The sequence below is a fragment of the Emys orbicularis genome, chromosome 3 (genome assembly GCF_028017835.1).
Source record: "Emys orbicularis isolate rEmyOrb1 chromosome 3, rEmyOrb1.hap1, whole genome shotgun sequence".
NCBI lineage: Eukaryota > Metazoa > Chordata > Testudines > Emydidae > Emys > Emys orbicularis.
In genome coordinates this window covers 107,999,523-108,013,808 of record NC_088685.1, presented here as the reverse complement: position 1 = coordinate 108,013,808, position 14,286 = coordinate 107,999,523, and the positions used below count along the sequence as shown (strand labels likewise).

Here is a 14,286-nt window from a genome sequence, read left to right as displayed (position 1 = left end):
TACACCTTTAATTCGGATTTAGTGGCTTTAATTCGAATTAACTCTGGAACCGTCCACACAACGAAGCCATTTAATTCGAATTAAAGAGCCCTTTAATTCGATTTCTGTACTCCTCCTCGACGAGAGGAGTAGCGTCAAAATCGGTATTGTTAATCCGAATTAAGGTTAGTGTGGCCGCAATTCGATGTTATTGGCAATTAGATGTTATTGGCTACCCACAATGCAACGCTCTGGAAATCGATGCTACTACGGTAGCTTGGACGCACACCACCGAATTAATGGTGCCTAGTGTGGCCGAATACATTCGAATTTATAAAATCGGTTTCCTAAATTCGAATTATATAAATTCGGATTAATCCTGTAGTGTAGACATACCCTTAGACTTAAGTAACCAGGTACAAGCTACAACATAGCATGAACACAGTGAAGAGTTAAAGTGATCAGTTCATGATCCAATTTGCAGGTTGGAAACTAATACTTGAAATAATTATGGGAAATAATTATGAATAATGACAATGTTAAAAGAAATACAGGATCAGTTTGTGGCTGATTCACTGACCAAAAAACAAAAGGGCTGATTTTATAGTAAATATTTTTTACATCAGACATTTTGATCAGCACCACTACAGAATGCTTTTTGTAGTGCCTTTCAATGAGATTTTAAATATGGCATATTTTATGAAATTTCACTTTCTCACAGCCTAGGGCAGCCCTGAATCTTCTTGTACTGAAAAAAGGACTTGTGAACGTATGAGGTGCATTTTATGCTGGGCAGGAAAGGGTTAAGTGCCTAGACTAGGGAGTGTAATTGGAACCTTGGTTTGTTTAGCAGCCAGGGAAAAGGAACAGAGCAGCAAGGCAGTTGAGCCCAGCCCTGCAGCTCCTCTCTGGCTCAACAGGTTGCTGCTGCTGCTGCGGCTCTTAGTCACTGGAATCTAGGTGGGGCTCTCTCCTCCCTTAGAGCCTTTCTGCTGATTAAAAAGCAGCTCTCTCTCACACACACACACACACTCTCTCTCTCAAAACACCCCGCCCTGCAGAATCCAGAAAGAGCTCTCAGGCTTGTGGCACCCATTGTCTGCTGAAGGCCCTGACTGCTGCATGAGATGGCGACGTGTACCCTTGCCTGCTGGAGATGCAGGTGGCTCCTGCCCCTTCTCCTGGGCTTAGCTATCATCTTGGGCATCATTGCACTGTCCGGCCGGGGCTGGCTGGAATCGGAGTCAGCGCCCTACCAGCACCAAGCGTCATTATGGGAGAGCTGCACCCTGTGGGACAATGACCTCAACTGGCAATGCCAGTCCCTCATGGACTACTGTAAGTGTTTGCAATGGGGCGTCAGAGTCCAGGTCACATGCCTGAGCTCACCCTACTCCAACCACCCCAGTTATCCCTGCCAATATTTGACAGCTGTAAATTGGTGCCATCTTTATTAGCAAAATAACTTTGCCTCTACCAATGGCCATTAGCAAAATGACCCCTTTCCTCACTTAGGAAGGGTCCAATTGTCCCCCTCGTGTGGCTGGTTAATGGGGGGTTCAGGACAGGTTGGTGTTTGCAGGATTAGCATTAACAGCGTTTCTCGGTTAATAGTTACACAGAAAACCAGGCCTTATCTGCCTCTGGTGGCTTTTGAACAAGCTTCCCTGTCAGTCCAACATTAAGCAACTGGATGAGGGACTCACAAGGAAGTAAATGAAAAAGAAAAGCTGATGGGGTCTTTTAAAATCAAGTGAACAGATCTGGCACTTTGCATGCCTTTTCTCCTTTATTGCTGGCTCCCCACCAGCACTATTTGTGACCTACATGAGGCTCCTTGAAGTCGCCAACCTCTTTGCCCTCTGATGAGTATGTTGATAAATGCCAGCCATTGCTAGCACAGCACACATGTCCAGCCTCTGGAGTGCCATACCTGCACAAGATCTTAACTACCCTCCTCATAGTACTCTGGAGGGAGTGAGGGAAACAGGAGTCCAACCCTTCTGGACTAGGGAAATTCTGCTGCTTTGGTGCCTCTCAACCTGTGATTTCAAATAGAGTGAAATGTGTTTTGAGCATAGAAAGAAAATGGTATTTAATTGATACACATATGTATATTATAGAAAAGCAAGTCACTATATGAAGCAGCTGAAAAATCAGAAATTAAATCAGGAGGATAATGTGTGTATATATTTTCAACGTGGCAAAAAATGTTAGTAAATTATGTTCGGTTCTGCTGTCTCCTCTTAATACTCTCACCACATATTCTCAGGGTATGGCCTTTGCTAATAGTAGCTGCCAAAGTACTTGCTGATTACATTTGTTGTTTTATAAAATGAAACATTTAGGGTCAAATATAGAGACACACCTTCAAAACTTCATTGAAATGTACTGGACTGGGGAAGCTTGGGAGGATGAGAATAGGAAAATGAAATATATATTTTTCTCCCTAAAAGGCAGAGGCTGTTCTTTGTACATATTGGTTCTTTTACAGCCTACTTAGTGGAGGAGGAACAGATACAGTGATCGTATCAAGCTGATAAACATCCAAAATGATCTGGAAACTCAGAAACCTTGGATTATATTGGATTTAAAATGGGTATCAGGAGTGTGGACACAGAGGATAAACCATTTGGGATACTGTATGTGTTGTGTGGATGGACGCATTAATGTCTGTTAGTAGTTTTCCATTATGGCACTTGCCTGCAAGCAAAATACAGAACACATTGTGAGAGCAACAGCATAATTTTTTTACCCTGATGATGTTTGTAGGTTTTACTCTCATGTGGGAGGAATTTGGCTGCTGTCAGAAAGTAACTCCATGTTCCCAGACCCTTCCTACAAAGGGAAGAAAGGCTAACACAGCAGGGTTACTGCACTTAGGTTTCTCTCAATAGAGTAGACTCTGTGTTGATTAAGTGCTATATGACATATTGATAAACTGTTTCATACTTCACCCCAGAAAACCAGGAGCTTTGGGGAAGGGCCACATTCTGCTGTTTTGCTAAAGAACTGTTGTTCCTACGGCTGTTATAAATGAAGAATAGCCTTAATTACCGACAGGTTATTTTAACCAATTTAATTTTGTCCCTTGAATAATCTTGATGAGGTTAATGCTTTACTGTCAAAATTATTCTGTTCAAATAGTATCTACATCTGGGCAAAGGACATAACATGTCAGACCATGGTTTGATTTGCTTAACATACCAATATGCAACGTTATTTTATTTAAAAAAAAAGAAAGCTAAGAAACTTAACTTAAAATAGGCATGCACAGGGCTGCTGCAGTTTAAAAATAAATCTATTAATCTAAATGCATAACTCTTTATAATATCTAATTACTCCACCCTATTCTGTTCCCCTCCCAGTGATAAGAAAAGAAAGCTTCAAAGTGGATCCCCTCATTAATATAAATCTACATTGGAATCAGCTTCCTAATCAAGCGTCTGCATATCCATTGCATGCTAATTAGAGGAGATGAAACTAAACCACGCCCTCTAGGTGGGGGAAGGGGGAATCTTCAGTTGGAATGGTTCCTAAATTGAACTGCTTCTTAATGCATGTCTGAAACTTGGGGCTCCGGTGTCCCACAACGACCAAAGGGTGGAAAGACAAAAAGAAGAGTGGGGGTCAGCTTGTAGTTGGAAAGAGGGTTTGTTTTAATTGAGAACTATTCTGATTTGAGGCCAGGAAGCTCCTGAGTGCCAGCATGTGCATGTTACCAATATACTACCAGCAAAAGCTGGCGCATTGCACTGAATTTTTAATTGAGGTTATGTAGCTCAGAATGCTGCTGGATTAACAATCCTCCTTTTGTATCTAGTGGTCTGTGCTGTTCAGATATACTGTGTTTGATGTATTACTGATAAGGGCTTGTTTGCAAAGCAGTTGTTTTTCTGCCTTTGTACCTTAAAAAGACACTTGTAGGTTTTAGACCCAATATTTATGGGCGGGAATGTCCTCTTGATTTTAGATAAATGTTTTTGTTTTTTTAAGGTTCTTAGCTTCACAGTTATTTTAGATATGAATTACCATCCTTTAACAGAAAGTACATATGGTCAAGTATCTAATAGGGTAGTTAATGCCTTGCTGGTTATGTTTTAATAATCCATTGGCATTTATTAAATTCACAATAATTGATTTGAAAAAAATACATACAGTACATGGAAACACTAATTTGGATCTTTACCAGGAAAAAAAAAAAGGCTAGAAATTTATGAGCATGAGCCATGCTCCATGAGTCATTTGTTAAGTCCATCCGGGGATGTGTAGCAGTAACAGTGTAGCTGGGAGACTGAGTGGACTTTGATTCACCAGGCTCTCAGCCAAGTGTGTTGGTAGATTTATTGGGGAGCTCAGATGAGTTACGTAGGAATGTTATAGATCTATTACACTCTCTTGACCGTACCCCTTTGTGCCTATTTCTATCAGATTTGTGATACAAGGGTTGCTTTAAGGAAAGTTGAATGGACTTTGCAGTGTGTGCTCAGCAAAGGTACATGATAGTAAAAGAGACACTATCAAGGTTGCTGTGTCCAACCCCACCCAAATCAAGTACTATAGCTTTACCTAAACTAGGAAGTATTATATAAGATTCCTGCCAGGTACCAGACTAGTGGAGATGAGTTTTGCCAGACCAGTTTACTACCTGCTTTTCAGCATGTTCAACTACCGTACAATGGTTATACAGGTCTGTTGCATCTTACGCGCATTTAACATGCGCGATTTCAACTTTACGCGGTTGGCAAAAACAAAAAAAAAAGAGAAAAACAACAATTTTAATACTATACCTGTGGTGCGGGCGATTTCGCCCGCCATTGAACTCAATGGGGTTTTGGCTATACACGGTTTTCGCTTTACGCGCTAACCGCGGAACGGAACCCCCGCGTCAGATGAGACAGACCTGTATAGACTCTGGAAGCTGCCAGCATTTTGTCTACAATAGGACCCCCATCCAGTGTCAACCCGTTGTTGTAATTATAATTAATGGAGATATCCCATCTTCTAGAACTGGAAGGGACCTTGAAAGGTCATCAAGTCCAGCCCCCTGCCTTCTCTAGCAGGACCAAGTACTGATTTTGCCCCAGATCCCCAAGTGGCCCCCTCAAGGATTGAACTCACAACCCTGGATTTAGCAGGCCAATGCTCAAACCACTGAGCTATCCCTAGTGGGCATTGTTTTGTATAATTTCCAGATGTAGCCATGGCTTATTCAGAACTCATACCAATAAAATAAATGGTGCAATTGACAATCCTAGTTCTCCCAAAACAATCTCTGAATCCTGCATTTCTTGCATTCATGATGTGGACATATCCTCCTTATTCTGTCATGTGTGCAAGAAAATCCCCTTTACCTTGGATTCCTGTTCAAGATGAACTAGAAGAGAGCTTAGAGTTCCTTATTTGGTCAACAAGATCACATTTCATACCTGCTGCCCTGTTGCTGAACCAAACAACCTGTAGCCATTTATGATATATATATATATTATATAAATACCTAAAACATCACTATCAGCAGTTCCCAGCCTTCAGCCATTAGAACAGCAATTATTCACAACCTCACCAACTGATCATTGCAATGAGACTTATAAAATCAGAAGTTATAGATGGAAAAGTCCTGATACTTTAAATGATCTAGTAGTCCATGTACCTGCCACTGTACGATTGTTCTCTACAGAATGTTCTTCTAGGGTTTTTGTTCAATCTAGTTTTAAATGTCCTGCACAATAGAGTTTTCACCACTTCCCGTGGGAACACATTTCACTGTCAAAAAGATTTCCTGACATTCAGGCTAATTTCTCCTCCTATCTAAACTTCATCCTATTTCTGGTAATGCCACCCTAAATAACTCCTCCCCCTCCTTGGTGCTTGCAGTCCTCTAATATCTGTAGACTTATGTTCATCTCTAAATAATCACTTTGCTAAGATGTGGGTATATGGGTCTAACTCTTTTAATCTTTCCTAGTAATTATATCCTTTCAGCCCTGAATAATTTTAGTTGCTCTTCTGTGAACTCTGTCCAATATGTAAATATATTTCTGGTGATGAGATGTCCAGAATTAAACACAGTATTTCAGGTGAAGCTGGTCCAGAGCACATAAAAATAGACTATTACTTCACTCTGCATGATCTGATGCTTCTATATATGCAGCCCAAAATTGCATTGGTGGTTTTGCAACTGTACCATGAGTACCTATTTGCCAGTGCTGAATAAGAAAAACTCTGGCTAAAAGGGGATCGAATACATCAGTTTCTCCAGAATTGAAGCTTTAACAAATAAACACCTCTCACTTATTATTGCAAAACTAGCCTTACAAACATGAACCAAATGGAAACTGGTGCAGTGCTTTCTCTCTGTCTGTCAGCAGGCATAGAGCTTCAAGTTGCCCAAGCAACAACAGCCTGAAAATGATGAGACAAGCTATAGCTAACCCCAGAGAAAGGCTGTAGAGCAACTGAGATAGACAAAGGACCCCACAAATGGAGGCTGGGAGCTGGGGATCAGCTGAAGCCCACTCAACAGTCAGAAGACTCTGGGGTGGAAAGAGAGCAAAAATCTGTCATCTCTTTTAGCAAACTCATGGACGGGGGGAGTCATTCACGTTTGTCAGACAGCCGTGAGGCAGAAGCTGATCAGAAAGAAGGACCTCCAGCTAGTGTCCAGGGACAGCACCCAAAAGGAATCCTAGCACTCTATCTCAGATCTGGAAGGGGTGTGTGTGTGTGTGTGAAAATGGTGTTCACCGGGTGCTCTGTGGTGAACCTTCCTACCCCAATTTTTATATTGACCCTTAACACAGATGTCTGGTACATTTTTCAAGCCCTATACTCCTTGGTATTGTCAAATGCTCTCATTTAGGGCATATCTACACCAGGTTTTTTGGGGTTTCTTTTGCCAAACATTTCCCACTGTTGCTTCCACCAGTGTTAGAAACAGTAGCAGTGTTAGTGTAAACAGGGCTGTACGACTCACTGTTTCAAGCATGATGTTGTCTAATCCTGCTCAGAGCAGGTCCACACGACACAATGGCAAAAAACGCCAACAGCTATCTTCAGCCCTAGTTATACTAATATGCCAACTCTTGCTGCCATTAGTGGTGCTGAAATGGTGGAACCAATAATAGAAATTTTTTTGCCAAATTAGACAAGGCCACGGTATCATTTGTAAATTTCATGACCATGTTGTTTACTCCCTCTTTATTTATGAAGACCAGGGCCGTCCTTAGGATTTATGGGGCCCTATGCAGTATTATTAAACTGGTGCCCCTATGCTCCACTGAAGGTGGTCCTCAGCTGGCGCTGTTGACCCCAGTGTGTCAAGGGGGCACAGCCACCACCCCTGCCTGTGGATCCCCAGAACCCACCCCATTGCTGACACGCACCGAGCTTCGTGGGCAGCAGACACTGCGGCAGTGGCTCAAGGCAGGCTTCGTGCTGTCACATGGGGGCTGCATCTTGCCAGAGCCCACGGCCCTCCTGCAGCCCCTTGCCACTCCTGGCTCACCACGAGCATTTTGACAGGAATTACCAAGCAGTAATAACAACAATAATAATACAAGTGTGCATATGTGTGTGTGTGTGTGTGTGAGAGAGAGAGAGAGAGAGAGTCAGTGCATGTGAGAGAGCCAGCGAGAAAGCCTATGTGTGTAGGATTGTGTATTGGGGGACTGTGTGACAGAGTGTCACACACACACAGTCTCTCAATCTGTATTGGGGGACTGTGACTCATGAGAGGCAGAGTGTATGTGGGTGTGTGAGAGAGAGAGAGAGTGTGTGTGTGTGTGTGTGTGTTAGGGAAGTGTGCAAACTGTTACTTTAAGTCCCCCCTCCCCTGCTTGGCCCGGTTCCGCCCCCTCTCCCTCCCGCTCGGCTGACTCACGTGGAAGTTTCACTCCTTCTGTCCTGGCCCCCGCCGGAGACCAAGCGGCCCAGGCAGGGTCCAGGGAGGGACTCCGCTCCGGGCGGCGGTGGGCCAGGCCGCCACACCGCCAGTGACCGGCTGCGCCGCTCTGGGCTCCCCGGGGCTGGGGCGGCAGAGCCAGAGGCTGGGGAGGGAGGGAGAGAGGGGGCTAGGGTGACCAGACAGCACGTGTAAAAAATCAGGACGGGGGGTGGGAGGTAATAGGTGCCTATATAAGAAAAAGCCCCCAAAATCGGGACTGTCCCTATAAAACGGGACATCTGGTCACCCTAGAGGGGGCGGGGTTGGGGGTGAGGAGAAGCCCACCAGTCCACCGCGGGGAAGGGGCTGGAGAAGAGAGGAGTGCAGCTGCAGCCAGCGAGGGGAATGGGGCCCCAAATTTTTGGGTGCCCTATGCAACTGCATATGCTGCGTATGTCTAAGGATGGCCATGATGAAGACAGTAAATAAAACTGGACTTGACACTAATCTTTGCAGTTTTGTCACTAGACATCTCCCAAAGCTAAATACATTGCTAGTTTATTATTACCAGAGCTGAGCAAATAATTCACAGCAAATGGATTCCAGGCTGAGCTTACATAGCAGGCAGTTATACAAAAACTTCATTTTACTTGTAAAGTAAGTGTATTTGATAAGGAGATCCCTGAGACTCAATAAATGTGTGACTCCTACAATGCCATTTTTTTTACAGAGTCAACTGTTCAGAGTCCATCCAAATTATAAGATGTTTGAATCCTTGGAATGTTTGTACTTGACATTCCAAACTCCCCTTGGACAGGGAGTGTACAGATCTGGCTTTCTACTGAACTTTTATAATTAACAGTTTTGTGAATTATTCTGTATGACAAATCCCAATAAATAGTTTAAATAGATGGTTTAATCCAGGACGCATTTTTTTTCTTGAGCTGATTCCATCCTATGTTTAAGCATATTTAGATAGTAATCAGGGCCGGCTCCAGGCACCAGCTTTCCAAGCAGGTGCTTGGGGCGGCCACTCCGGAGAGGGGCGGCAGGTCCAGCTGTTCGGCGGCAATTCGGTGGACGTCCCTCACTCTCGCTGGGAGCGAAGGACCTCCCGCCGAATTGCCGCCGCAGATTGCGATCGCGGCTTTTTTTTTTTTTTTTGCGCTGCTTGGGGCGGCAAAAACCCTGGAGCCGGCCCTGATAGTAATGATCTGTAAATTAATCCTTTGGCTGTGGCAGTTTTGAACAGTAGCCAGTAGCAGCATTGGGAGCATCAGTGAACAACATCTGGTATGAAAGAATTAGTGCAGATTTCAGACCAAAAATTCCAACCAAGCTGTTCCCTTCCTCCATTCCTAATCCTGCATCAGTTCCACAGGGGAGGGAAGGGATAGGATATACTAGGGGTGGTTGGGGAGGAATGCAGACAGGCAGAAGCTCATTTGCACAGACTCCCTCCTTTCTTCAGCAGCAATGTGGGTCCAGTTTGCAGGGCTGCTGTGGAGTTTCTCCACATTCTTTCTATGCCTGTCTTCAGGATTGGGCCATGCCCATGTGGAACCTTCATGTGTTTTCTGCTATGCCCCTTAGTCCTATACAAGACAGGCTCAGGATTTGGGCCTACATAAGTTCCTTGTTTTAATCCCCTGTGTAAATGCAGGCAACCAGCCTTTAGAGTAAGTGGAGGGTGATGCATGACAACTGTCTACCTATAAAATCAAAACTCTTGGATTAGTACCTTTGGGTTCTTCAGAGTCAAAATAGTCAACTACTCGGCCTCATGGTTAAGAAATGGCCTGTTGTTTGCATGATGTTTGCCTATGCTTGTGTCTACTGTTTGGAAAGATAATGGAATTTGAATGTTCAGAAGCCAGCATTTATTTTAAAAAGGAGAACTGTAGGTTGCTTTTCAGGAAGGGATGTTATTTTTCTGGTACTCAGACATTGATGCCCATTGTTGCCATGATGGGATTTCTTACTTAGCAGTGGCAAATGGAGGAGAACATTCTGAAATAAGGTTACTGGAATAAGGTTACTTTCTGAATGTCTTTTTGGTCCTCTTCTTCTGCCTCTGAGTGACTTCAAGTTATACTTGAGACCTATCCTGGTCACATGAACCTGTCTACTTTGAATGCATCCTCTTATCCCATATGGTATTATCAAAATAATTAAAATTGGGAAGTTTGGGTAACTCCACCAGTCATTGGACTGCTCACTTTCCTTCTCCCTACACATCTAAACTGGTTCCAAGTCCTTTTGGCACTGTATCTACATCATCTTTAAGAGCCACCTATTCCCTTCTATTTCTACTGGTACAACCCATGTCCAAATCTTTGTAATCTCTCCCCTTAACTATTCCAAATCTACCCAATTCTGTTCTCCTTAATTCTCACTTCACACCCTCCAGTTCATGCAGAATAAAGCTGCCAAAATCCAATTCCTTGAATGTGGTTTATTCCACTCCCTTTATGACTACCCATAACTTTCTGCATTGGTTGCTTCACATCTCTCATTCCCTCTATGTGGGCATAGGCTCCTTTATCTTGAATACCAATCACCCTTTCCTTATTCAGATCTCACATTAATCCAAACTTCTTCTGATAAGCCTTCCAGACAGTGCTAGTTCTCCATTACAGCATTACTCATTTTTTCATCAATTAAAAAAGTAATTACAAATTCATGATGTCAAACAACTTCTATCTCTTGCTCCCAGCAGAAAACTGCATTGCCCAGGGAGATATCCCGTCATTTGTCTGCTTTTGTCCTCCCCACATCGTTCTTGTCTGTTTGCTCATGGACCATGAATGGAATTTTCAAAAGTGGGCTAACTCTTCTCCCACTAACTTCAGTGAGAGCTTCACCATTGATTTCAATGGGAGTAGAGCTAGGCCAATGCTGAGTGCTCTTGAAAATCCCAACCTTTGTCTTTTTTCTTGTGCTTGTAAAGCATCATGCATACTTATGGCACCCTATAAATAGTGATAATAAACAATTACTCTTTGCTCAGACCTCTGTGGTTCCCTAAAAGCCACACTTACATTTCTCAGAGGGGTAGCCGTGTTAGTCTGAATCTGTAAAAAGCAACAGAGGGTCCTGTGGCACCTTTAAGACTAACAGAAGTATTGGAGCATAAGCTTTCGTGGGTGAATGCCCACTTCATCAGACGCAAGTAATGGAAATTTCCAAAGGCAGGTATAAATCAGTATGGAGATAACGAGGTTAGTTCAATCAGGGAGGGGGAGGTGCTCTGCTAGCAGTTGAGGTGTGAACACCAAGGGAGGAGAAACTGCTTCTGTAGTTGGATAGCCATTCACAGTCTTTGTTTAATCCTGATCTGATGGTGTCAAATTTGCAAATGAACTGGAGCTCAGCAGTTTCTCTTTGGAGTCTGGTCCTGAAGTTTTTTTGCTGTAAGATGGCTACCTGTACATCTGCTATTGTGTGGCCAGGGAGGTTGAAGTGTTCTCCTACCGGCTCATTCACCTGGACGTCCACCAATGTTATATATGCCATCATGTGCCAGCAATGCCCCTCTGCTATGTACATTGGCCAAACTGGACAGTCACTATGCAAGAGGATAAATGGACACAAGTCAGATATCAGAATGGCAATATACAAAAACCTGTAGGAGAACACTTCAACCTCCCTGGCCACACAATAGCAGATGTAAAGGTAGCCATCTTACAGCAAAAAAACTTCAGGACCAGACTCCAAAGAGAAACTGCTGAGCTCCAGTTCATTTGCAAATTTGACACCATCAGATCAGGATTAAACAAAGACTGTGAATGGCTATCCAACTACAGAAGTAGTTTCTCCTCCCTTGGTGTTCACACCTCAACTGCTAGCAGAGCACCTCCCCCTCCCTGATTGAACTAACCTCGTTATCTCCATACTGATTTATACCTGCCTTTGGAAATTTCCATTACTTGCGTCTGATGAAGTGGGCATTCACCCACGAAAGCTTATGCTCCAATACTTCTGTTAGTCTTAAAGGTGCCACAGGACCCTCTGTTGCTACTTTCATTTCTGATACTACAGGTATGTCTACACTGGAAACTTTAAAGTGCTGCCGTGGGAGCGGTCCCGCCGCCGCGGCAGTGCTTTAAAGTGCAAGTGTGGTTGCGCGCGAGCACCGGGAGAGAGCTCTCCCAGTGCTCCTGGTAATCCACCTCCACGAGGGGTTTAGCTCCAAGCGCTGGGAGCCTGTCTACACTAGAGCCTCAAAGCGCTCAGACTTGGTGCGCTCAGGGGGGTGATTTTTCACATCCCTGAGCCAGCAAGTTAGAGCGCTATAAAATGTAAGTCCTAAATTAAAGCACTATTGTATGCTTTTAAGGGACAGAATCTCCACAATGATAGAATTAAAGCAAACAAAAGACCTAAGAATGACACCCACTTGACTTCCATGTACTGTTTTGTATAACACGTTTCCCCCTTTCCTTTCAAGCCTGGGGAAGAGCAGCAGCTGCCACCTACCTCGTCGGCTTCATCATCCTAGTCATCTGTTTCGCCCTAGCAGTTATTGCGTTCTCCGTTGATATACTTCGTTTCAACTTTGTGCGAGGAATCGGTGGCTTGCTCTTTGTCGTTGGTAAGACTGATGATTGCTTCTTAAACTGATGTTTGTTCTAAATCTGATACTTGCTAGCTGGAGTAAAGCCTCCCTCCTTCTCCTCCTAAAAATATCCACCCCACACATATTTCTAACTGGGTTCATGTTCATTTTCATGAATGAGAAAAGCTTGTTTTAATTTTGAAGTGATACTTGGTTTGCATCCTCAGAGGTTAGGGATGTTGTAATGGTGAATGTCCGAGGATGCAAATCAAGTTTCACTTCAAAATTAAAACAGGATGTGGGTGTTGTGACATGATGGGGGAGACATAAAGCAAGCAGGTAAACTAGAATGTTTGGCTTTGAACTCTTTCTGATGGTTCTGTGGCAGTGGTTCTGTGGCAGCGAAACAATCCCAGCAGCAATGTTGCTAACACACAAGTATGTTTTGCCATGGAAACTGCTATGCAAATACTACATTTGATTCTTTTAATCCAGATTGTTCCTTCTCTGCATCTATGCTTGGTTAAAGAAATTTACATTCCTCTTATTAAGCATCTTTGCCATTGTGTTAGTTTGAATTCTTCTCAAGCATAGGGTTAAGGACCCAATTCTTTAGTCACTTTGCACCCAAAACATCCTTTTGAAATCAGTGAGAGATCTGCGTGTAGAATGGTTCCAGAATGAGGCCCTGATCCTGCAATCAGATCTGTGTGGGCCGGGGTGGCTCCAGGCACCAGCGCAGCAAGTGCGTGCCTGGGGCGGCAAGCTGTGAGGGTGGCAGTCAGGCTGCCTTCAGCGGCATGCCTGCGGAAGGTCCGCCGGTCCCGTGGTTTCGGCGGCAGTTCGGCGGCGGGTACACCGAAGGTGCGGGACCGGCAGATCACCCGCAGAAATGCCGCTGAATCCGCGTGACCGCGGACCGCCCCCAGGCATGCCGCCAAAGGCCACCTGACTGCCGTACTTGGGGTGGCAAAAAACATAGAGCTGCCCCGGTGTGGGCAGACCCTCATACCTGCGCTGAGTCCCATTGAAGTCAATGGACCTCTGTAAGAATGCAAGGGTACACCTGCACTGATCTGATTGTAGGATTGCAGCTAAGTCCTTAAATATCTGAGAGAGGAATGCACCTACCTGCCAATAAAGTCAGAACAGGAAATGTGATGAGATTAATTGTCACTTATTTTCAATTTGTTTATTTTTACCTTCTTTTAGCGGTATTCCAGATCATATGCCTGGTCATCTATCCAGTGAAGTTCACAGAAGAAATCCAAATGATGGGATCTAATATGTTCAGCTGGGCATACGGCTTTGGTTGGGCTAGCACTATTATTGTAATAGGCTGTGCTTTCTTCTTCTGCTGTCTCCCGAACTGGGAGGATGAGGTGCTGGGTAACATCAAGCCGGCATATTAGTACTCTTCCCCAGAGAGGAGTTGAAAAGCACATTGTATAAAATGAAAGAATAAATTAAAATATAAACACACTAAAAATTACAATGCAGGAACTTTGATAATTGGATGTTACAGGCTGGAAAAAAAATCTTATTTTTCCAGAATGTTTTGAACTTGTGCTGATGCTGAGTTAGCAGAAAGGCTTGGCAACCTGAAGCAAACATTTTAGAAATTTTAGGTAAAAGATCAGAAAGTTTGTATTTTCATATTCATATCTGATATGGATTGATTTTGGGTTAGTCAATTTGTTGCCTCTCTCTACATGCAAAAGTTCCTACTAATTAAGTCACTCTCTTCCTCACATTTGTTTAGACATCCATATATAAAAAGAATTTAGTACTTAAAGTACAGAGGGAGAGAAACAGAAGGGCATTCTGATTTTAACCAGAAACACTGCAGAACCCTTTTATTCCCTTC

General features: G+C 43.7%; 1 protein-coding gene across 1 annotated transcript; it reads left to right on the top strand.

Moving 5' to 3' along the window:
* Positions 1–1,106: 1,106 nt before the first annotated feature.
* LOC135876673 (p53 apoptosis effector related to PMP-22-like) lies at positions 1,107–13,831 on the top strand. Its single transcript, XM_065401955.1, has 3 exons — positions 1,107–1,317; positions 12,312–12,455; positions 13,632–13,831. The coding sequence occupies exons 1-3, from the start codon at positions 1,107–1,109 to the stop codon at positions 13,829–13,831; spliced, it is 555 nt and encodes a 184-aa protein (XP_065258027.1).
* The last annotated feature ends 455 nt before the right edge of the window (positions 13,832–14,286 follow it).